The sequence below is a fragment of the Heterodontus francisci genome, chromosome 18 (genome assembly GCF_036365525.1).
Source record: "Heterodontus francisci isolate sHetFra1 chromosome 18, sHetFra1.hap1, whole genome shotgun sequence".
NCBI lineage: Eukaryota > Metazoa > Chordata > Chondrichthyes > Heterodontiformes > Heterodontidae > Heterodontus > Heterodontus francisci.
Genome location: NC_090388.1, coordinates 76,929,210 through 76,952,562, shown reverse-complemented (window position 1 = coordinate 76,952,562; position 23,353 = coordinate 76,929,210). Strand labels below are relative to the sequence as shown.

Genomic DNA, 23,353 nt, shown 5'->3' with positions numbered 1-23,353 from the left:
TTATGAAACAATGTGAGCTCATTGTTTACTCTGTGGGACCAGTTCTTCCTCTATTTCGCAAGGCCAGTTGGTTTTTAGGTATTGGTTTACTTTCTGCAGTACGCTGTCTGCCACCGACTCTGCCTTCAACTCCTCTTGCATCACAAGATTTGCGGTTGCATGTGAAATCACCCTGACTACATAGTCTTCGATGTTGCAAGTGCCTTTCTACTGCTAACGTAATCTGCAATAGTGAACATTCAAGATACCAGACCTCAAAGTTGTATTGATGAAGGCAATCAGACCATTGGCAGATGTGTAGAGGTCAATGACCAGATCCTGATGTGGCAAACAATGTAGCCAGTACTTGGTGATCGGTGCGGAGGGTGAGCTTCCTACCTTAGAGATATATTTGCCAGTGTTCACAAGTGTAGATGCAGGCTAGTGCTGCCCACTCTCCAGTGTGGTATTTGCATTCAGTTTCCGACAATGGGCGTGACATGTATGCGATTTGACGTTCACTTCCTGCAATGTACTGTGAGAGTACAACTCCTATCCCATTTCCTGATGTGTCAATTGTGACATACGTTTCCGCATGTGGTTTGAAATGCATGAGGGCTGGTGGAGATGCTATCTTCGTCTTTAACATGTCAAATGCTGTTTGCTGTGCGATTGTCCATTCCCAGTGTGTATCTTTGAGCAGTGGCTTTCAGAGAGGCTCCACGATCTTCACGTACTGGAGCATAAATTTGCGATAAAAATTGGTAGTGCCAAGCAACGATGGCAACTTTTTCATGTTAGACAGGGTTGGAAGCACATGAATGGCTTTGACGTTTTACTCCAGTCACTGTCACTTTGTACCCAAGAATGTCAATTTTGGATGCCGCGAATGTGCATTTGTCCTTGTTGAGTGTCAAATTGTGTTGTGCAAGTTGAGTGAGCACTGCGGATAATCGCTGATCGTGTTCTGCTTTGTCCATTCCGTGGACGATGAGGTCGTCGGGAAGGTTGAGTGTCCCTTCGATGTCTGACAAGACTGAAGAGACAGTCTACTTGAACGCACTAGGTGCTGAACCTAGTCCATAGGGCATTCTGTGGTACTGAAAAACACCGTTGTGTGTAACAAAGGCTGTAATATGTCGGTTTCGCTCCACCAGTGGTACCTGAAGATAGCTCCATCACATGTAGAGATCTGTGAAGACTGTGGAGTCATGAAATGATGCTGGTAGTTCTTGGATCAAAGGGAGTGGGTACTCGAATAATTGCTCTATTAGCCCATTTTTGTGTCACACAATGACCAGGTTTGACATCCATGGGGATGAGTTGATTCGCTCAATGATACCATCCAGTGACTTCAGCTCCTGTTACACTTCGGCACAGATTGCTAACGGCAACCGTGTCAAATTTTGCAAAACGGGTGGAATTGACATGTTGATGTGAGGAGCATGAGAGTACCCCTTAATCTCCCCAAAACCAGTGAATAAGGAAGGATACTGTTGTGCAGAGTCTATATCAATCACATTAATATGTGCTCCAGTGAGTTCTGCAAGTTTGAAGACCAGCTTATCAAGCAGGTCTACCCCCATAAGGCTTCAATATGAACTTGTCTAGGTTGACATTTTTGTAGCGCACTGGAACTCTGATTATTCCAAAAACCGGGATAACCGAGTCATCATAAGCTTGAAGAGTGTCTGTCACAAGAATGAGAGAAAGTTGCAAAAAATAATGACCATAGGTGTCTTTGCTCAATATGGATACTTTGGCACCCATATCAGTAGCAGCGAAACTGAAGTGCCTGCGATTGTGACTGTGCAATCCTTGAAGTGACCTCCATACATGGGACCGGGCGCTTTACTGTCTGAGATAGTACACACATACCGTATTTCACTCTCAGGAATAGGTACCTCCATATGTCAAACTGACAAAGTCTTCTTCGATGACCTGAATATATTTGCAAAGTGATTCACCTTTGAACATGAGTTGCACTTTTTCCCTCGCACCTGACATGATACGTGATTTTGTTCTGGCGACGGGGATCTCGACTTGCGGAAAAAGCGATCCCGAGATCCCCGCGTTGCCTCTTCTCCGGAAGGCCCGCTGAATCTAGTGCCAATCAGTGGCAGATCTTCCACAGAATCAAGGACCCCGTCACCAGAAGCCCCGCCTTTGGAGAGTTGTCAGCCAATCAGAGACCGGCAGCTGCAGTGCCACCGTGGAGGCAGTGGCTGCTGCTGAAGGAGCACCTACTGGAGGCCAAGGAGCGTCGCTGGATCCAGGCCACAGGTAGGTCAATGCGGGAGGGGTCTTGCAGGGAAGGGGGTTGTAGGGGGGTCAGCAGGCCCCCCCTACCCGATGCCGGGTCCCTCATTCAGGCACTGTGCCTTTTAACAAGGGACCCCCCCCCACAAAACCCCGGAGCCAGGAGCAGCCCACAAGGTTCTTCGTGCTATGCTTCCTGTGCGGCAACATGGCCACCCACCACATGGCTAATTGCGGCTGCGGCGGGAAGAGGCCCTTAATTGGGGTTAGTTGCCCAGTTAAGGCCCTCAATTGGTGGCGGGCGGGAAGGCCATTCACAGGCCTTACCGCCCCAGACTAAATTTTGTCAGAGGCAGTATGGTGACAGGAATCCACCACCATCCCACCTGATTTTATGCTCTCCCCATCTCCAAACCCGCCGCAGGGGGATCATGGTGTTTAAATCCAGGGGTACCCCCACAATTTGGACATGTTTTTCAGGGTGTCTGACTGTGATAGGGCAAGTGTTGATGAGCCTGCTGAAGTCTCTCTGTCTGTAACCCTTGCACTTGAGCTGATTGGGCAAGCTGTGTCTGTGACACTGAGCCTGAGGGTATAGTTTTGTGTAACATCTTCAAATATAACATGGCGGATTCGATTTGGACGGCCAAAGTTGTTGCCTTTTCCAAATTTAAACCATCATCCTCCATGAGTAGGCATTCCTTAATTCATGGGATTGAAGTTTTTTCAATTAGTTGGTCATGAATTAGTTCATTAGTTACTGTGCCAAATTTGTATGTAAAGGCCAACAATACTGCCACATATTGTTTTATGGGTTCACCATTTCCCTGACATTTCTGGCAGAACTTGTATCATTCAATTATCACACTTTTCTTTGGGCCAAAGTATTTCTTGAGAGCACTTACTGCCTTATCGACCGTAGACCTAGCTGCTCGAATATACAATAGCCCTCCACTCCGAGGCAGTGCATGAGTATTACCTTCTTGCGGGTCGCTGCTACATCTGTACTGTCCATACCAGTAGTGAGCAAGTTGGTTTCAAACCCAGAAATCCATCTGTCCCACGGAATGGGAGGGTCTCCTTGCGATGATAGGAAAGGTGCTGGGGCCAATAAATTTAAATTACTGGCCATCTTCATCGCCGGATGTTATGTTTCGTACCCCAAGAATCAAGAAACTAGACTCACAATTTGTGTGTTTGTAAGCTTTATTCAGATAGCTACCTGGATCCGTCTCAGTTTCACTTTTGGAACCACACCCCCTCAGGATTGACTGACAGCATAGTAAGCAGTCATACAAATAGCACAGAGTACTCAAACACTGAGCAGACACAGCACCAGCCAAGTCATTCAAAAATGGAACTCCAATTAGAAAAGGGTTGATGTGTTTCCTTATGAGAAATTCAGTCTCAGTCTTTGGAAGGCAATATGTTGAGGAAACATTAAACTAGACTTCATTTCGAAGGTTGTTTTGGTTTCCAATGTGGTCAGTTTCATATTTTCCTGAATGCTGTTTTTCACCATCAATAGCAATGGGTCACCAACCACCCTGTCCCTGCACGACACCCTCACAATGGTATCCAGCACTCCCCAGCCGAGCAAGCAGACAACAACCTGCCTATATGCATCTGCATATTCCTATCACTCATAATGCATTGTGGTTGAGCAGCCCCAGCTGATTTACCCTCTGTCACTCTGGGCAATTGTTCCAGCACAAATTGATAGATTTCCTTGACAACCAGACTGAGACTGGGGACTCTGTGTGTAAAGTAGGAGAACTGGAAGTCTTGATTCTGCCACCTTCATATCACAATGTTCCTTCAACCAAGCAGAACATGAGGACTCCAGTCTTTAACTCCAGATTATTAATCAAATCACCTCGCATCTTGTATGCCACACTCTTTTCTTTCTCCCTATAATTTTGCTTTTCCTGCTGAACATGAATTATTTCTCCTTTAATTTTACTTTGTAGAGTTTTAAACATTCTTTGGTGTTGCGTGACTATGACTTGCTCTCCTTAATATCCCACATGTGTTGGCAAATTGCTCATTTTTATTTCCAGTTGCCTATAGGAATTTTACCCTCCTGTCTCTGGGTGCAATCAATGGGGCCTACAATCTAGCTGACCCGGAATGGCAAGGTCCCTATGTTGCACAACAACACTTCTCTGTATACAACTGCGATGATGGAAAGGATCCAGAACCTTCTAAGACCATGCACTACTATGTGATTGGCTCCAATGGCTCATGCAATTCAGTGAAGGTTATATGTGACAAGCCACTGCGCTCTAACACAACCTACAGGTGAGCTTGACCCTGACCATTATGAAAGTGCCTTCAGTGAAGCAGGGTTGAGTTGTTTCAGCAAAGAATTTCAGGAAATATATAAATCTTCCCAATGCATCCTGCAGATAATGGCTGGATCCCCTTGGGTTTATGTGCTCTGAAAAAGTAATTTGATTTTTTTTTTAAACAGAAAGGCTTGCACTTTCATTGTACCTTATCACATCTCTCAGAAACTTCTTTTGGCACCAGTATAGAGTCCGACTGGAAAATGAGATGGGGTGCAAATGGGCTGCTATTTTGAATGAATGAAATACAAACAGAAAATGCTGGAAATACTCAGCAGGTCAGGCTGCATCAGTGCAGAGAGAAGCAGAGTTAATGAGCCGAATTTTCAATTTCTTCAGAGGCGAGACCCGAGGCAGGAAGGCCTAAAAATTGGTGTCAGAGAGCGGTGTGAAGGATTGCCAGCATGATCCCATCTCTGGGTCATTTCGGTACAGGCAGGTTCAGGGCAGAGATGTGGGGGTAGCCTATTAAGTCAAAGAACCTCTTAAGGACAATGTTCTGAGGCAGACTGTAATTTTCCAGTTGGCCAGCAGGAAACCCCCCACCCCCCTCCCGCCCCCACCCCTGCGGCAGCTGAAGCCCTACCCAGGGATGGAGGCAGCCTCCCGACAGCAGACCAGGGGGTCAGCGTTCCATCGGACATTTCTGAACCCACCGCATCCCCCTCCACACTTAGCCGTGATGCAAGGTGGCCAGAGCTGTGGCACAGGCCACCCTGTGGAGGTGTTTTGCCTCCCTCCACAGTAGCGGTTTGGCAGCTGTGGCCTGCTTTATTCTTACCTTCCCCAAAAATCTTCAGAGGGCACCTCCATCTTGAGGCGCCTGCTCTCTCTCTCGCTCTCAGATCTACATCGGCAGCTCCCACCTCTGGCGGCGGGGCTGTTGATGTCTCAGGGCTGGAAGGCCTTCTATTGGCTCTGCAGCCTCAGGAGCCCAGCCGCCATCCTTAATTAGATGGCGAACATGCTCCCTGGCCACTAATTGGCCATCCCGTCAAAAATATCAGGTGTCTGATGCTGATGCAACGTAGGTTCAGGACCCGGAAATGCATCCAACGCCAGCATCCCGACCCTGGAGCAAAAATTCTGCCCAATATTACAGTTCAAAGGCTTTTCATCAGAACTTGGGTTTAATGAATCTCTGCCCGTTTTTCTGATTGATTGTACTCACCACTCACCATATTGAAATTCTACCCTATATGGCTATCTCCAGTTTGTCTATTTGGGGTGAGTTAGTTTGGTTGTTGAAAGGATAGTGGAGCCCTCCTAAGGTACATTTTTGATTCAGAAAACATGATGCTTCTAGTTTCATTGCCTCTTCTCTTAAAGGCATTGACTTTTGCTGGTACACAGTTCTATGAGAGCCCACATGGTCATTCTTCATCTGTGAGCCCAGGTGGTTTGACAGTTAAGGGGAAGCCTTCATAGATGAGCCCAATACTATCCAGACATCCTCACTTTCCAGTTGGAGTTACTTAATAGTGATCAGGAGTAGCAATTCTGGCTGGGGGGGGGGGGGGGGGGGGTTTGTGGGGGTGGGGTGGGGGTGCTCTCTCTAGAACCCATAAGGTTAATTATAGTACACTGAATGTCAGACAGATGCAGACCAGCTGACTCAGCATTGACCTGGGATCAAACATTACACATCCTGTTGTATATGGGTTTAAGAGAGAAAGAAGTGGCATTTATATCATGTCTTTCACAACTCCAGGACATCCCAAAGTGTTTTACAGCTAATTAAGTATCTTTTGAAATGTAATCACTGTTGTAATGTTGAAGCATAGCAAACTCCCACAAGCAACATTGCGATAAATGACCATTTAATCTCTTTTAATTATATTAATTGAGAGATAAATATTGGACAGGACACCAGAACTCCCTGCTCTTTTTTCACAAGAACCTTGGGATCTTTTCTATTCATCTGAAAGGTTATGCAGGGACTTAGTTTATTGCCTTATTCAAAAGATTGCACCTCCAGCAGTCCAGCGCTCCCTCAGTACTGCACTGGAATAGGGCTTGATCTCTAGCTTTTGACTTAGAGGTGAGAGTGCTATCACTGTGCTAAGCTGACAGTATGATCCCTGATGATACAGTTTTTCATAAAGAGAAAATGCCTGACATTCATGAAAGGCATGATGAAAATAATGTGAATAATGGAAATTGCAATATTCAATCATTTCTCTCTCCATGGATTAGTTGAGTGCAGTTAATTGCATTTATTTGTCACTATCCAAGATAATTAGCTAACGGAATTGACTGCCATGGAGGCCACCTACAATCATTTCATGATTAAGTTCTATCCTTTCTTTTCGATCCTTTTGACCTATATTTCCAAAGCAGTGTTTGTTATACCGCTGAGCCACATAGGCTAGAAGAATCTTGGTTTGATTTCTGTTCTTTGCTGGGTTAGCTGATCTCAGCTGGGGCAGCAGTTGAGATGGTTTACTGACCTTAGTGCCTCAGGGCTAGGGAAGAGAAAGTCAGCCAGGTTATGCATTCCTGCTCACAAGTCAATGGCCAGTGCCAGAAAGTATGTGCGGATGTATGTTTTAGATGAGAACGGGATCATGTTCTCCATCACTCAATGTTGAGGTTCAAACATTAGGAAAGGACTCTGGGTATGAGGTACTGGACTCTTCATAGGGCTGTAACCAATAAAAAGCCAACACCTTAAGCAGAAAAATGAAGGAAATTGGGGGCAGGAGAACAAAATTTCCTCTACTTAACAAGAAGTACTCGGTGTAAGCTTTATCTTGCTTCAACGATGGATGGGATTTTAAGCAATTGTACTGACTTGGATTTTGTCATCTGCAGAATCAAGTACCTCCTGGTTGATCAACACAGCGGAGAGATCATGAGCAGCAACTGGTCAGATAAATTCAGGACCAAAAGAGGTGGGTTGGATTAACAACCAAACAAAAATGAAAACTACAACATGACTTGTAAACTTCTGGTAGCAGGAAAGAATGACAGAAAAAGCCTTGTACTATCACCTTCCCATACTCTGGTACTTTAAGTATTTCCAAAATAGAAATATTTCTGATTGCAATTGGAGGCTGCTTACTGGTGAATGCATTCTTAAAATAACACTGGCATTGCAGAACAGCGTGCAAGCATGTTGCCACAAAGGCTATTGAAATTGAGCTCAGTTTTCGTCTTCCTCCATTGCTATGACATCAGTAGTTACATCTGACACCCAGCAGTTTTGAAAGAGATGCAACATGTTTATTCCACTGTGCAATCAATAAACTGCTTATGTTGAAAAGAGGCAGCACAGGTCTGCACTGATTGAGATAATTGCCATCATTACCAATCAGAGGAACCTTCTTGCTTTCCTTGGCTGGTTTCCTATAGATTAGGAATAAGATGCTACCAGGAGACACAGGGTGCAGGGGTTAGTGTAGAACATCAAGGGTGTAATCATGAGGAAATTTGCCAAAAGTTTTCAATGAAAATCATGGCACTTTGTGCACTTAAAGGAATATCCCAGGGTAGAATGGAGGGGGTTGTGTATTTGATGATCTAGCCTGACGTGACAGTGTGACAGAATATAGGGTTCTACTTGTAATTCCCCACAGTTGGTTGCGTCTTCGAGAAGATATCCAGCAAAGGGCAAGTAGGGAGAGAAAGAAGATCAGAGAGGGGAACAAACTGAGGACAACCCAGGAGCAGGTCAACTGATAGTCCTCCTGAGCAGGGAATAGTACTTGATGCAAATAGATTTAATTCCCATCCATTAACCCTGGAAGGGTAAGGATATATTTTGTCTCAGCTTTGCTGCTTCATTCAGCAGAATAGATTTATTACATCATCCAGGGTCACACCTTAAAAGTGATCTTTGACTCAGGTACTGTTGGCATCAATGGAGCCCAGTCCCAGCATGCCTCACACCCTTCAGGAGAGACAGGGTAAAGGAAGGGTTAAAAGAATGGGGAAAGAAACGGAGAAAATCCAAATTCGGGAATATTTGTTATACAGTATAAACCATATCATGAATTAATGTTATTTAATTAAATATCCATTTTATTTCAGCTTGACATTAATCAAATAATAGTTAAGGTACTATAGTATTCCATTTTCCAAGTCATTATGTGAACAATTACAACTTGGTGTCATTTTTCTCAGCCCAATGTGACATCCTAAGAGGAGGGGCTATTTTTGCTTCATTGCCAGGACACCCAGCCCCTTTCCCCTTCCTTGCACCAAATGCTCCCCTGAAGAATATGAGGCATGCTGGTATAGGACTCCATTGGTGGTGGCAGCCATCAGTACTTGAGTCAGATGGTCGTTAAGCAACAGGCTTCTGGGAGGTGAGGCCTTGCAGTGCAAAGGCATTGGCAGTCCAAGTGTAATTGCTCTTATTTGCGGTCCAGTGCTCTGTTTTGTCTCTCCTTTCTAACTGTTTTGTTCTGTCTCGCACCAGTTATCCCATACCAAATGCTGGAGGAGGACTGGCAGCGCTCAGCGGGAATGATTGTCATCACGGTCCTATCATTGTTTTTCTTATGCCTCCTACTTCTTGGCCTCCTTTTGATGTGCTGCTATAGGAGGAAGAGGTAAGTGGAGAGGAATAAAGTGGGATCCAGTCACCTTAGCATCAGGGAAACAAACTAACTCACCTGGCACAGAGACATGACGGATCACTGATCAGAATAATCGGGCCAGAGTTTATCATTGTCTTTTTGTAGCCCTTGGATTTTCTCTCCATTAATTTTCTATGACTAATCATAAGTACAAGGCTTCAGTCAACCTTCAGCATGCTAATTTGCTGCACTGTCCAGTGTAGAGATCCTCTTCTGTGTTTCACATAATGGGGCAGATTTTCCAGTTTGAAGTGGAGATGGTGGATGCACTAATCATATTTTTCAAAAACAAAATAAACCCACTGGAAATGGCAATTGTGCCAGAGAACTAGTGGGTGTAAACCGTTACAGGCCTGTTTGCAACAAAGGGAAAGAGACAAGGCAGGAAACTATAGCCCAGTTAGATTTTTATGTAATTTGTGGGCACATTTCTCGAATCCACATTATAGGATGAAAATAGACTTTGGAAAGTCTGGGATAATCAGAGACAATAAACAATAAAGACTAAAGAGGCTGCAAAAAGATTTACAAGGATAATACTAGAACTGTGAGTTTATATCCATCAGGAAGACTGAACTGGCTGAGCCTCTTTTCTTTAGCAAAGGGGTGCCCTAGAGGTCATTAAATTACGGAAAGGATTTGTCAGGGTAGCTGAAGAGAAAATGTTTCCACTTGTGCAGGAGTGCAAAAGCACAGGAAATGAATGTAAGTCACTAATAAATCAAATAAGGAATTCAGGAGAAACTTCTTTACCCAGGAAGTGGTTCAAATGTGGAACTTACTACCACATGGAGTAGTTCTGTTGAATAGTGAAGATACATTCAAGGGAAAGGTAGATAAGTACATGAGGGAGAAAGGGTCAAATGAAGTAGGGTGGGAGGAGGCTTATATGGAGCATAAACACAGCCATAGATCAATTGAACTTACTGGTCTGTTTGTGGTAAATTCTATGTAATCAGCACAGACTTGTAAAGAACAGGATACATTTGACTAATTCAGTGAAATTTCTTTTCAGGAAACAGTAGAGTATGTAGATAAAAGAAATGCAGTGGATTTTGAACAGGATTTTATAAAGTGCCACTTGATAGTCTTGTTCTCAACATTAAGATGCATGGTATTGAGGTGAATGTAACTGCTTGGGTCGAGATGCGGCCTGGGACAGGAAGCAGAAAGCAAAGTTAACTGGACATTTTTGTGGCTCATGAGGAGGTGTTTTGCCAAAAAAAACTGTGCTGGGAGCTTTTTTATTTTCTACTTGTTTAAATGACTAATCAACAGCACAAGAGGAGCATAACCAGGGGTGTTGTCAGGAAGCACTTCTTCACACAGAAGGTAATGGAAATCTGCAACTCTCTCCCTCAAAAAGTTATTGAGGTTAGGCCATTTCAAAACAGAGAATTGATAGATTTTTTGCGAGGTAAGAGTATTAAGGGATATGGAACCAAGACAGGCAAATGGAGTTTAAATACAAATCAGCCAATATCTAACCGAATGGTGGAACTGGTTCAAGGGACTGAATGACTTATTCCTGTTCCTGTGTCTCTATAAAACATATTCAAGTTTACTGATAATATCAAACTTGGGGGCAGGGAAAACTGTGAAGAATAATTCCCCAGATTGCCAGAGACTGTAAACAGGTTTGCCAAGTGGGCAGACAGGTAGCAAATGCAGAGAAATATGATGTAGTTACTGACATGGAAATAAGCGATAAAGGGAAATATAACCAAAGTAAGAGGATTTGTTCCAGAATGGAGAGACAGAGAAATCTAGTGGTGTGAATACAGGTATGAAAGACCAATAGGATTCTGGGTTTTATACGTGCAGCATTGAATATTAAAGCAAAGAAGCGATACTGAATTTGTACGAGACATCAGTTAGGCTGCACTTGGTGGATTGTGTACAATTCTGGACACCCTTCATGGGAAGGTTATTAGAGCCATATAACAGGTTCAGTAAAGGTTCAAAGGAATTTTACTAGAAATGAGAGCAGACATTTATAAAGAAAATATATAATAATTGGGGAATTTTCACTGGAACAGAGAAAGTTAAGGGGGTATCAAAATTATAAAAGTTTTTGATAAGGTATAACGAAAGATTATTCCTAGTGTTTAAGAAAAGGAAGAATATAAAAGGATATGGGAAAAGGACAGGAAATTGGAAATAAAGTGATCAGCTCCAATGGAAGAGCTAACATCATTCCAGACACAATGGACTGAATGGCTTCTTTCAGTGCTTTAATTCCTTTAAAGTCATAGAGTTCTACAGCACAGAAACAGGCCCTTCGGCCCATCGAGTCCGTGCGGCCTTCAAGCACCTATCTATTCCAATCCCATTTTCCAGCACTTGGCCCGTAGCCTTGTATGCTCATCTAAATACTTCTTAAATGTTGCGAGGGTTTCTGCCTCTACCACCCTTCGGGTGAAGGTGCTAAATTGGGGGAAGGCTAATTATAACAATATTAGGTAGGAACTGAAGAATTTAGATTGGGGGCGGCTGTTTGAGGGTAAATCAACATCTGACATGTGGGAGTCTTTCAAACATCAGTTGATTAGAATCCAGCACCGGCATGTTCCTGTGAGGAAGAAGGATAAGTTTGGCTAGGTTCAGGAACCTTGGATAACGAGGGATATTGTGAGCCTAGTCAAAAAGAAAAAGGAAGCATTCGTAAGGGATAGAAGGCTGGGAACAGACGAAGCCCTTGAGGAATATATAGAAAGTAGGAAAGAACTTAAGCAAGGAGTCAGGAGGGCTAAAAGGGGTCATGAAAAGTCATTGGCAAACAGGATTAAGGAGAATCCCAAGGCTTTTTATACGTATATAAAGAGCAAGAGGGTAGCCAAGGAAAGGGTTGGCCCACTCAAGGACAGAGGAGGGAATCTATGTGTGGAGCCAGAGGAAATGGGCGAGGTACTAAATGAGTACTTTGTGACAGTATTCACCAAAGAGAAGGACTTGGTGGATGATGAGTCGAGGGAAGGAAGTGTAGATAGTCTGGGTCATGTCGTTATCAAAAAGGAGGAGGTGTTGGGTGTCTTGCAAAGCATTAAGGTAGATAAATCCCCAGGGCCTGATGGGATCTCCCCCAGAATACTGAGGGAGGCAAGGGAAGAAATTGCTGGGGCCTTGACAGAAATCTTTGTATCCTCATTGGCTACAGGTGAGGTCCCAGAGGACTGGAGAATAGCCAATGTTGTTCCTTTGTTTAAGAAGGGTAGCAAGGATAATCCAGAAAATTATAGGCCGGTGAGCCTTACATCAGTGGTAGGGAAATTATTAGAGAAGATTCTTCGGGACAGGATTTACTCCCATTCGGAAACAAATGAACTTATTAGCGAGAGGCAGCATGGTTTTGTGAAAGGGAGGTCGTGTCTCACTAACTTGATTGAGTTTTTTGAGGAAGTGTCGAAGATGATTGATGAAGGAAGGGCAGTGGATGTTTTCTATATGGACTTCAGTAAAGCCTTTGACAAGGTCCCTCCTGGCAGAATGGTACAAAAGGTGAAGTCACATGGGATCAGAGGTGAGCTGATAAGATGGACACAGAACTGGCTCGGTCATAGAAGACAGAGGGTAGCAGTGGAAGGGTGCTTTTCTGAATGGAGGGCTGTGACTAGTGGTGTTCCACAGGGATCAGTGCTGGGACCTTTGCTGTTTGTAGTATATATAAATGATTTGGAGGAAAATGTAGCTGGTCTGATTCGTAAGCTTGCAGACGACACAAAGGTTGGTGGAGTTGCGGATAGTGATGAGGATTGTCAGAGGATACAGCAGGCTATAGATCGGTTGGAGACTTGGGCGGAGAAATGGCAGATGGAGTTTAATCCGGACAAATGTGAGGTAATGCATTTTGGAAGATCTAATGCAGGTGGGACGTATACAGTAAATGGCAGAACCCTTAGGAGCATTGACAGGCAGAGAGATCTGGGCGTACAGGTCCACAGGTCACTGAAAGTGGCAACGCAGGTCGATAAGGTAGTCAAGAAGGCATACGGCATGCTTGCCTTCATTGGTCAGAGCATAGAATATAAAAATTGGCAAGTTATGCTGCAGCTGTACAGAACTTTAGTTAGGCCACACTTAGAATATTGTGTGCAATTCTGGTCGCCACACTACCAGAAGGACGTGGCGGCTTTGGAGAGGGTACAGAAGAGGTTTACCAGGATGTTGCCTGGTCTGGAGGGCATTAGCTATGAGGAGAGGTTGGATAAACTCGGATTGTTTTCACTGGAATGACGGAGGTGGAGGGGCGACATGACAGAGGTTTACAAAGTTATGAGTGGCATGGACAGAGTGGATAGTCGGAAGCTTTTTCCCAGGGTGGAAGAGTCAGTTACTAGGGGACATAGGTTTCAGGTGCGGGGGCAAAGTTTAGAGGGGATGTGCGAGGCAAGTTTTTTTACAGAGGGTGGTGAGTGCCTGGAACCTGCTGCTGGGGGAGGTGGTGGAAGCAGGTACAATAGCGACGTTTAAGAGGCATCTTGACAAATACATGAATAGGATGGGAATAGAGGGATACGGACCCCGGAAGTGCAGAAGGTTTTAGTTTAGACAGGCATCAAGATCGGTGCAGGCTTGGAGGGCCAAATGGCCTGTTCCTGTGCTGTACTGTTCTTTGTTCTTTGTAGTGTGTTCGAGATTCCAACCGCCCTCTGGGTGAAATGATTTTTCCTCAAATCCCCTCTAAACCTCCTGACCCTTACCTTAAATCCATGCCCCTGGTTATTGACACCTCCGCTAAGGGAAAAAGTTTCTTCCAATCTAACCTATCAATGCCCCTCATAATTTTGTATCCCTCAATCAGGATCCCCCCTCAGCCTTCTCTGCTGTAAGGAAAACAACCCTAGCTTATCCAGTCTCTCTTCATAGCTGAAATGCTCCAGCCCAGGCAACATCCCGTGATTTGTATTCATATTTGTATTTGTATTTGATTTATGATTTCCAATCTTCATTACTCTTTTTAATTTTAATCTGAAACAGGACTGGAACTATGAAGAATAATTGGATAGGGTACGATACACATTTTAAAAAGGACAAGCGCAGGAACAAGATGCTCACGGCAATGGGTGAAAGACAGCAAAACGAGAAAGTGAACACCTTGTTCTTTGTTCAACCCCAGGACCAATGTTCTAATGAGGATAATACTTCTAGATCCTGGAACATTCCGGAATACCACAGGTGGTTGCTCTCAAGCTTTGTTAATAAGCAGATTGCATTAAAAGTGTCAATTATTTTATTATTTTCTGTTGTTGTAATTGACCATGCATAGGGCTACGAGGAAGGAGTGGGGAGTGGGACTAGCCGAGTTGCTCCTGCAGAGAGCCAGCATAGACACAACAGGGCTGAATGGCCTCCTTCTGTGCTATAACCATTCTATGATTGTATGATTACATGTATCAGGAATGAGGTTGCCTACTATAGCACAGTAACAAGCCACATCAGATACTCCCTGAATAATAGTATGAATGTGCCATTTCTAACGCAGGCGAGCCCATTCCCTTTTGGAAGGCGATTAACATTTGAGGTTAGTTCACTGCTTTGCTTGGGCTGCTTCTTTGCTGTGGATCCATGAATTATGGGGACAGGTATTCTCGACCATCCCCAGATATTTTAAGAGCTGCCACAGAGATGATTGTCACCCAATCAACCTGATCCTGATCTTATTCCAGATCTTGGTTCAGGTTAACAAGACAAGTGCTTCCAAAGAAGCCTTGGTATAGACAGTAAACTCTGCTGTCATGGTGTGTGGGTGGTGGAGGAAATGGGTCTTTGTGCTGGTGATCAAGTGGTCTGCATCGTCATTGGTGATATTGAGCTTTTTGAGCCTTGTTGCAGCTGTCCCATTCTCCTATGGTGGGACACACTTTACCAATGATTACTGTCCCTTCAGCTCTCCCAGTAGCTGAGCTGGTTAAGGTAGTGTGTATCTGAGCCATGGACACAAGATCCCTAGTCCAAACCGGTTAGCTGATCTCAACCGTCCGCAGTTGTACTGCTACAATTAACTTCAGTACTGCTGGGTTCCACTTCATAACTGTAATCCAGCCAGCTCAGTGGGAAAGTAGCCATTAAGAACGGGCAGGGCTACAAGTGGCTGTGATGCCTTCATGGGTCGAGCTGCCTTGGCTAGGGAAATAGCTACTTGCATGAGATACTGGAGGGGAAAGTATTATTCCTATCAACAAGTCAAAACACTTTTTTAAATGAAGGAAGGAAAATGTTTTAGACATTAGAAAATGTTAAAATATCTTCAAGTGTTTTCTATTCTTTGCAGTGTTTATGGGGAGAGGGGACCACCAATAACCCACGGAATGCGCTCCAATCATCTGTTGTTCAGTTGTATCACCCCACCCTCGGATAAAGGCCTAACATTTCACAAGAGGTACATGCCATCAGCTCCTAACGGGTCCTGGCTGCCCTCATTTAGCTTCCAGTTAGACAGTCCAGAGTCAGACAAAGGAGCTATGACACAGCTACTGGCCGAAGCACAACCTTCCAAGGATATGGGTCACTGAATGGAAAATAGGCCAGATAGAAAAAAGGGGCACAAATGAGAGAAAAACAAGAGCAATGTGGGGAGAAAAGAAAAGAAATAGAGAGAGGATGTAAATGGGAAGAGTGAGGGACATGGAGATGAAATGGGCACAGAAAGGGCAGAATTTTCTAACCTCTTCGAGTCTGGTTTGGAGGCAGCGAGGGGGCTGGGAAAGTGGCAAAAACTATGTCCGGCCGGCTCCCAACATGTTCCCGCCTCCGTGCACTTTAACCAGGAGCGGCATCAGGGTGCTGATGGCAACCCGCCCAGCAGCCAATTAAGGTAGTTGAGTAAGTAATTAAGCTGGATTTTCCGGCAGCATTCCAATTTTCCCAGAGCCAACCGGGACACCCCCACCCCCCACGGTGTGCATGACCCTCCAGCTCACAAGAGGTGAGTGCACAGCGGGAGAACCCAGCAGCTTGAGCATTACGTGAGATCTGCAAATTATTTCACGCAAACAGGAAACTTGCCTTCTAGGGTAGGCAGAGGTCTGCCATTGCAGCAGGCTCTCATGCAGCTTTGCTGCCACTCTGTGTGCTGGGGCTTAAGAGAATCATTCCGTCCCCTTCCTCCTCACCTCCTTCTGGTAGCGGTGCTCCCTCTTGTGCTCCAGTTACTGTAGCTGCATTCCACGGCAGCCTCCAGGCAGCCTCAGTGAAGGCTGCCGGCCACCCTCACATGCCAGCTCCTGATTATCACTCCCGCCTCATCAGCCCGCCTGCCCCGCCATCCCTAATTGGGTGGTGAACACAGAGGCAGCCTGTTAATTGGCTGCCTCCTGTAAAATCACACCAGAGGACGAACTGCTGGCACGAGTGTGGTCAGGACCAGGACATGGACCCGTGCATGAAAAATTTTTAAGTGGAGAAAATTCCGGCCAAAGACTGCGAGGTGGAGAAAATGGGGAAGACACACAGACAGAGAGGGTATGACAGGTAAAAAAAAGTGAAAATATGAGAGAGAATGAGAAGTAAGTCAGGGAGAAAAGAGACAAGAGAAAGGGAGTGTAGGAGTACAAGTTACATTTCAGTTCACTCATTGGAAACAAAATATAGAACCATCGGAAGAGGCCATTTAGTCCATCATGTCCCTGCTAGCTCTTTGCTGCTGTAATCGAGAATTAATCCCACTGTCCACTCTCTCCATAACTTTGTATCTACCTTTGCTGAAATTTCTAATCCAGTTTCCCCTTAAAAGATGCCTCTTGTTATATGATATGCCATGTCCTTGCAATGTCGACTCTGTAAAGGGTACAGATTTATACCCACTATTAACTCACCACGATCTTTTGTTTCAGTTGGATTTTGCACCCGATTTCATAATCCGCCTCCCACTTCTCCTTTTTCCCTTTTACTTCTTTTCTCCATTGTTACTCCGGACAGCAACTTCCTAATTTTTCCATTATCTGGCAAATGAGGCAAGGGTCATTCTGATCAGGATGGGAGAGAATGACTGAACAATGAAACAACCCAGTGCATCTCCAAGGTCACTAAGTGATATCAGCAACAACAACTTACTTGAAAGGTGTAAAAGATCGCAAAGCACATCATAGAGCCATAATCAAACAGAAAGTGACACCAAGGCAAAAGCGACTGCAGGACAAGTGACCAAACGATTGCTCAAAGTACTGCTTTTATAACTTAGGGCCTAGACAACTGAAGGCACAGCCACCCATGGTTGAGTGAAGCAAGTGGGGGATGCACAAGAGCTCAGAGTTGGAGGAATGCAGAGTTCTCGAAGGGGCCTACAAGTCAGTTACTTTCTAACCTTGTAGAGTGGTGCCTGAGGGAGAGGGTGGCACAACTAATACAGAAGTGGGGAGTGAAAAAGTCTTAAGCATTAAAAAGAGAAAAAAATGTCTATATTTTAAAGGCTCTTTTTTCTTGCAGCGTTTACAGGGAGAGGGGACCAACTGTAAACCAAAGGATGGGCTCTGATCATCTGCCATTCAGTTGTATCTCCACATCCTCTGATGAAGACCTGACATTTCAGAAGAGGTACAGGCCATCATTTTCATTACTAGTGGAAAGACATCATTCTGACCTCATGTTAACGATCCTGCATTATTGTGACTGAAAGCATAAGAAATGTGTTGCCTTTTTCAATGGTCAAGTGAATAAGAGCACCAAGTGTATGATACTGAGTCATGCAGGCAGAAGGTCGCAGGCTGACTTCCTGGTCTGTGGCCGAGTTAGAGGATTCCAGCCAGGCCACACTTTGGGGTGTTGCAGTGAGTTTCAGTGTCCTTCGAGTAGGGAGGGGAATTATCAGCCAGCTTTCCCATACTTGATAGCGGCCCCTTGCTGGAAGCTTCACATATGTCGATGACAGGTTTCACCTGGCTTATGATACCATTCATGACAAAAATGAAGCATTTAATGCAGTCTTTAATTCTATCACAGAACATAAGCATGTTGAGAAAATGCTGCTTTGTTACAATAATCTGACAGTTTGCCCGATTATCAAGCTAAACAATTCGACTACAAACATTCTGTGTGATTTCTTCCAATATGTGTCTGATTGCAAATTCCCTCTGAAGTCAACAGATAGTCATTTAAATTCATAAAACCTGGTCATTGTTTCTGAAGCCATTTATCGACTATTCTTTTTCAAACCATTCAGTCTGAAACTTCCAAAGACAGTTATCTAAATAACAAATGGAAAAAGCATAAAGAAACAGAAAGTTAAAAAATTAATTAAAGGACAGTTTAGTGATATGAACTTTTTCTTATTTTCTTCTCTACAAGGCAGACTAGACTGAGTAAAAGCAAAATACTGCGGATGCTGGAAATCTGAAACAAAAACAAGAAATGCTGGATTCACTCAGCAGGTCTGGCAGCATCTGTGGAAAGAGAAGCAGAGTTAACGTTTCGGGTCAGGGTCACTGACCCGAAACGTTAACTCTGCTTCTCTTTCCACAGACTAGACTGAGTCTTTGGCTGAGTAGTTAACATTCCTTCCTCCGAGTTAGTAGGTGATAAGTTTGAGCTATGCTCCAGACAGTTCCAGTGGGTAGAGACTGGAGCTCTGGCTCTAACCTATAAACAAGGCTTTGTCAAGGGTAGATCATTTCAACAAATTTGATTGAATTTTTCGAGGAGGTGACTAGGTGTGTAGATGAGGTTAAAGCAGTTGATGTAGTCTACATGGACTTCAGTAAGGCTTTTGATAAGGTCCCACATGGGAGATTGGTCAAGAAGGTAAGAGCCCATGGGATCCAGGGCAATTTGGTAAATTGGATCCAAAATTGGCTTAGTAACAGGAGGCAGAGGGTGATGGTCGAGGGTTGTTTTTGCGATTGGAAGCCTGTGACCAGTGGTGTACCGCAGGGATCGGTGCTGGGACCCTTTCTGTTTGTACTGTACATTAATGATTTAGACGTGAATATAGGAGGTATGATCAGTAAGTTCCCAGATGACATGAAAATTGGTGATGTCGTAAATAGTGAGGAGGAAAGCCTTAGATTACAGGATGATGTAGATGGGCTAGTAAGATGGGCAGAGCAGTGGCAAATGGGAATTTAATCCTGAAAAGTGTGAGGTGATGCATTTTGGGAGGACTAACAAGGCAAGGGAATATACAATGGATTGGAGGACCCTAGGAAGTACAGAGGGTCAGAGGGACTTGGTGTATTTGTCCATAGATCACTGAAGGCAGCAGCACAGGTAGATAAGGTGGTTAGGAAGGCAGATGGGATACTTACCTTTATTAGCCGAGGCATAGCATATAAGAGCAGTGAGGTTATGGTGGAATAAAAACAAGAAATGCTGGAAATACTCAGCAGGTCTCGCAGCATCTGTGGAGAGAGAAGCAGAGTTAACGTTTCAGGTCAGTGACCCTTCATCAGAACTAGCAGATATTAGAAATGTGAAAGTTTTTAAGCATATTTTAAGCAGGTTATGATAGAGCTGTATAAAACGCTAGTTAGACCACAGCTGGAGTACTGTGTACAGTTCTGGTCACCACACTATAGGAAGGATGTGATTGCACTGGAGAGGGTGCAGAGGAGATTCACCAGGATGTTGCCTGGGCTGGAGCATTTTAGCTATGAAGAGAGACTGGATAGGCTAGGGTTGTTTTCCTTCGAGCAGAGAAGGCTGAGGGGGGGACATGATTGAGGTGTACAAAATTATGAGGGGCATTGATAGGGTAGATAGGAAGAAACGTTTTCCCTTAGCGGAGGTGTCAATAACCAGGGGGCATAGATTCAAGGTAAGGGACAGAAGGTTTAGAGGGGATTTGAGAAAAAATAATTTCACCCAGAGGGTGGTTTGAATCTGGAACACACTGCCTGAAGAGATGGTAGAGCCAGGAACCCTCACAACATTTAAGAAGTATTTAGATGAGCACTTGAAGCATACAAGGCTACAGGCCAAGTGCTGGAAAATGGGATTAGAATAGATAGGTGCTTGATGGCCAGCACGGACACGATGGACCGAATGGCCTATTTCTGTGCTGTATAACTTTATGACTCTATGAGTCTAAGGAAGATCCCATGAAAGGTTCAAAAGGTGAGTACTGTATAGAATTATCAAGAACAGTGTGATCTCCTGGACTTGATTCCATAATTCCTGTTCGTCATTGCTGGTATCCTCATATATCGGCATTTGATAGAATCAGTAGCCAAGATAATACAAGAAAGCATTCTTTTTTTGCAAAATGATCGATTTGACTTCCAGCCCCCGCTAAATTTAAATATAGACAAATACATGAAAACCTTGTCGTCAGCTGCCCCGCAAATTATCAGCCTCAATACACTATGGCAGGCTGGTTGAGTCTGAACCCTGCTGTCGATATTATTTCCAAATGGAGGTAGGAATCCCACTGAGAGGCTGGGATTTTATTCTGGCAATGGAGGACTCGACGTCTGGAAAAAACAACACCGAGATCCCCACGTCACCTCTTCTCCGGAAGCCCTGCCGAATCTAGTGCTAATCAGGCACTTAAGTAGACAGCGGTAGGCCTTCCACAGGATCAAGGACCCCGTCTCTGGAAGTCCCGCCTTTGGAGAGATGCTGGCCAATCAGACGCTGGCAGCTTTTTTTTTATTTCCAAAATCTACTTTATTCATAAAAATCTGTAAAAAGCACCAAGTCAAAAAATACAAACAGTGCAAAGGAGATCAGTTTCCTTCATTTCAATCATGAGTTGCCTCACAACCCTTCCATTTCATTGTCATGCCATATACATTTTTACATTTTACAGCACACAAGATTTTCCCAATACAGTTGGAGGGGTTTCCCATGGATCCAGCCCCTCCGTTCAGCTTGGTGGGGGGACCTTACACTGTGGTCTTTCCCCATTGAGCCTTTGCTGCGGCTGCCCCAAGCTTTAGTGCATCCCTCAGCATGTAGTCCTGGACCTTGGAATGTGCCAGTCTGCAACATTCGGTCATGGACAACTCTTTGCGCTGGAAGACCAGCAAGTTTCGGGCAGACCAAAGGGCGTCTTTCACCGAATTGGTGGTTCTCCAGCAGCAGTTGATGTTTATCTCGGTGTGCGTCCCTGGGAACAGCCCGTAGAGCACAGACTCCTGTGTTACAGAGCTGCTTGGGATGAACCTCGACAAAAACCACTGCATATCTTTCCACACCTGCTTTGCAAAGACACATTCCAGAAGGAGGTGGGCAACCGTCTCTTCCCCACCACAGCCACCGTGAGGGCATTGTGCGGAGGGGGTGAGACTTCGGGCATGCAGGAAGGATCTGATGGGGAGGTCGCTTCTCACCACCAGCCAAGCTACATCTTGGTACTTGTTTGAAAGTTCTGGTGATGAGGCATTCGACGCCAGCAGCTGCAGCGCCACTGCAGAGGTAGTGGCTGCTGCTAGAGGTACACACCTATTGGAGGCCAAGGAGCATCACTGGACCCAGGCCACATGTAAGTCAGGGCGGGAGGGGTCTCTCAGGATGGGGGTTGTTGGGGGAGGGGGGAGGGAGACAGCTCTCAGCAGGCCCTACCTACCATTTCCTGATGTCAAGTCCCTTGCTCAAGCACTAAGTGCCTTTTAACGAGAGACCCCTCCCACCCCAGAGCCGGGAGGTAGCCCGCACGGTTTTTCATGCTGCACTTCTCCTGCGTCGACAGGACCACCCGCTACAAGGGTAATTGTGGCTGCAGCAGGAAGAGGCCTTTAATTGGGGTTAATTGTCCTATTAAAGGCCTTGATTGGCTACGGAGCGAAAGGCTGTTCACAGGGACTAAATTTTGGTGGAGGCGGGATGGTGGCAGGACCACCACCGCTCCCCCTCCACCACACCACCTCCCCCCCCACGCCACCATCTCATCCAATTTTATGCTCTCCCCACCTCCAAAACCACCGTGGGGGAGAACATAAAACTCCCCCCAGAGTATGCTTCAAGATATAGGAGGCCAGGGGTGGGCCAGTGGAACTGCTGAGACTATAGCTGCTGGCCCTCTGACCGGCAGTTCTTGGAGGCAGGACATCCTGCCTCAGAAGGGCAGAAGCCACAACTGCAGGCAATTAATTCCCTGAGGACCACCAACTACAGTCGTGGCTTCCGCCGGATGAGGCGGACTCGTCCCCGACTTTCCAGCTGGAGGGTGGGGCCACGACCTCCACTTTAAATCCCAGCCCTGGTCTGGCCTTAGTTAGCTGATTGCGACCAGGGCAAGGGTTTAGGGTCTTGCAACTTACCATCAAGGCCAGGCATCAGGGAGAGGAAGAAATCATCCTGGACTCCTGTTCCTGTCTACTATACAGTGGCTGCTGGTGGAAGCAGTCAGGTGAGGAGAGGATCAGCTTGGACGATGCTGTCTCCTACGATGTAATATCGTGTTTTCCAGTGCATTATCCACTGGCCACATGTGGCTAATTGGAAATCCAGATGTGGCTAATTGCATTTCTGATTACACTCATGTGCATCTGAAGTTTAATCTTTTTGTGCATTTGCTTGTAAAAGGGTAAGATGAAAAGCAAAGTGTGGAAGTGTTTTTGGAGAGTTGATTACTGAATTATGGTCGGTGTTTAAATAAATATCCACAAGTGAAGTGTATTTACCTGAATTGAGTGTACAGCATTTTCTACTAAAGGTAGTGCATGTGACTAAGCCTCCGGCTTATCAATGATTTCTATTGGACATCACTGATCTAACAGCTCTTACTGAACAGACTCACGTGAAGGATAACCAAGGCCCAGGTACTAGAGGGCTTCTTGGTGCCTGTGCAAACTCGCCACAAGAATCAGGAGGCAAGAGGAGAAAAGAAATTACTGTCCCTCTATGTGTTCGTCAGAAAATATATCTTCTGATATCTTCTTCTGATGCCAGAGGAGAAACCTTCCCAATATAGACACACCTTATGTCTCTGTGCTAATTTTCATAATGCAAAGTACTCTGAGGCTGGTATTAACATACCAAGATAAGGGAGTCAGTATTCCCCTCGGAGTGCTGCCTGGGAAAAGTTTGGGCTCAGTTTGCCAGAAGTACAACCTCAGGACCTGATCTTCCTGTTGGGTCTCATTTGCATATTTGGTGTATTTTGGAATGTTCTATTGGAAGAGGAAGTCTGGCTGCTTGGTGAGCCTTAAAGCGGCAGCAATGTTAAACGAGTGGGTAAAATGGAAGGTCGTTGGGAGAGTCAGAGGAGTCAGAATTTTAGCGGCTATAGTAGCACCAAGAAGATGGCAA

General features: G+C 45.0%; 1 protein-coding gene across 1 annotated transcript in view; it reads left to right on the top strand.

Moving 5' to 3' along the window:
- The first annotated feature begins 2,015 nt into the window (after window positions 1–2,015).
- The window catches only part of LOC137379889 (uncharacterized), a 56,380-nt gene continuing 35,042 nt past the window's right edge, over window positions 2,016–23,353 (top strand). Inside the window, exons 1-7 of the mRNA XM_068051291.1 lie at window positions 2,016–2,262; window positions 4,299–4,539; window positions 7,401–7,480; window positions 9,010–9,142; window positions 14,147–14,344; window positions 15,441–15,548; window positions 17,594–17,701. Of these exons, the coding sequence (XP_067907392.1) occupies window positions 4,451–4,539; window positions 7,401–7,480; window positions 9,010–9,142; window positions 14,147–14,344; window positions 15,441–15,548; window positions 17,594–17,701 (716 nt within the window). The 5' untranslated portion in view covers window positions 2,016–2,262; window positions 4,299–4,450. The remainder of the gene's footprint in view (window positions 2,263–4,298; window positions 4,540–7,400; window positions 7,481–9,009; window positions 9,143–14,146; window positions 14,345–15,440; window positions 15,549–17,593; window positions 17,702–23,353) is intronic.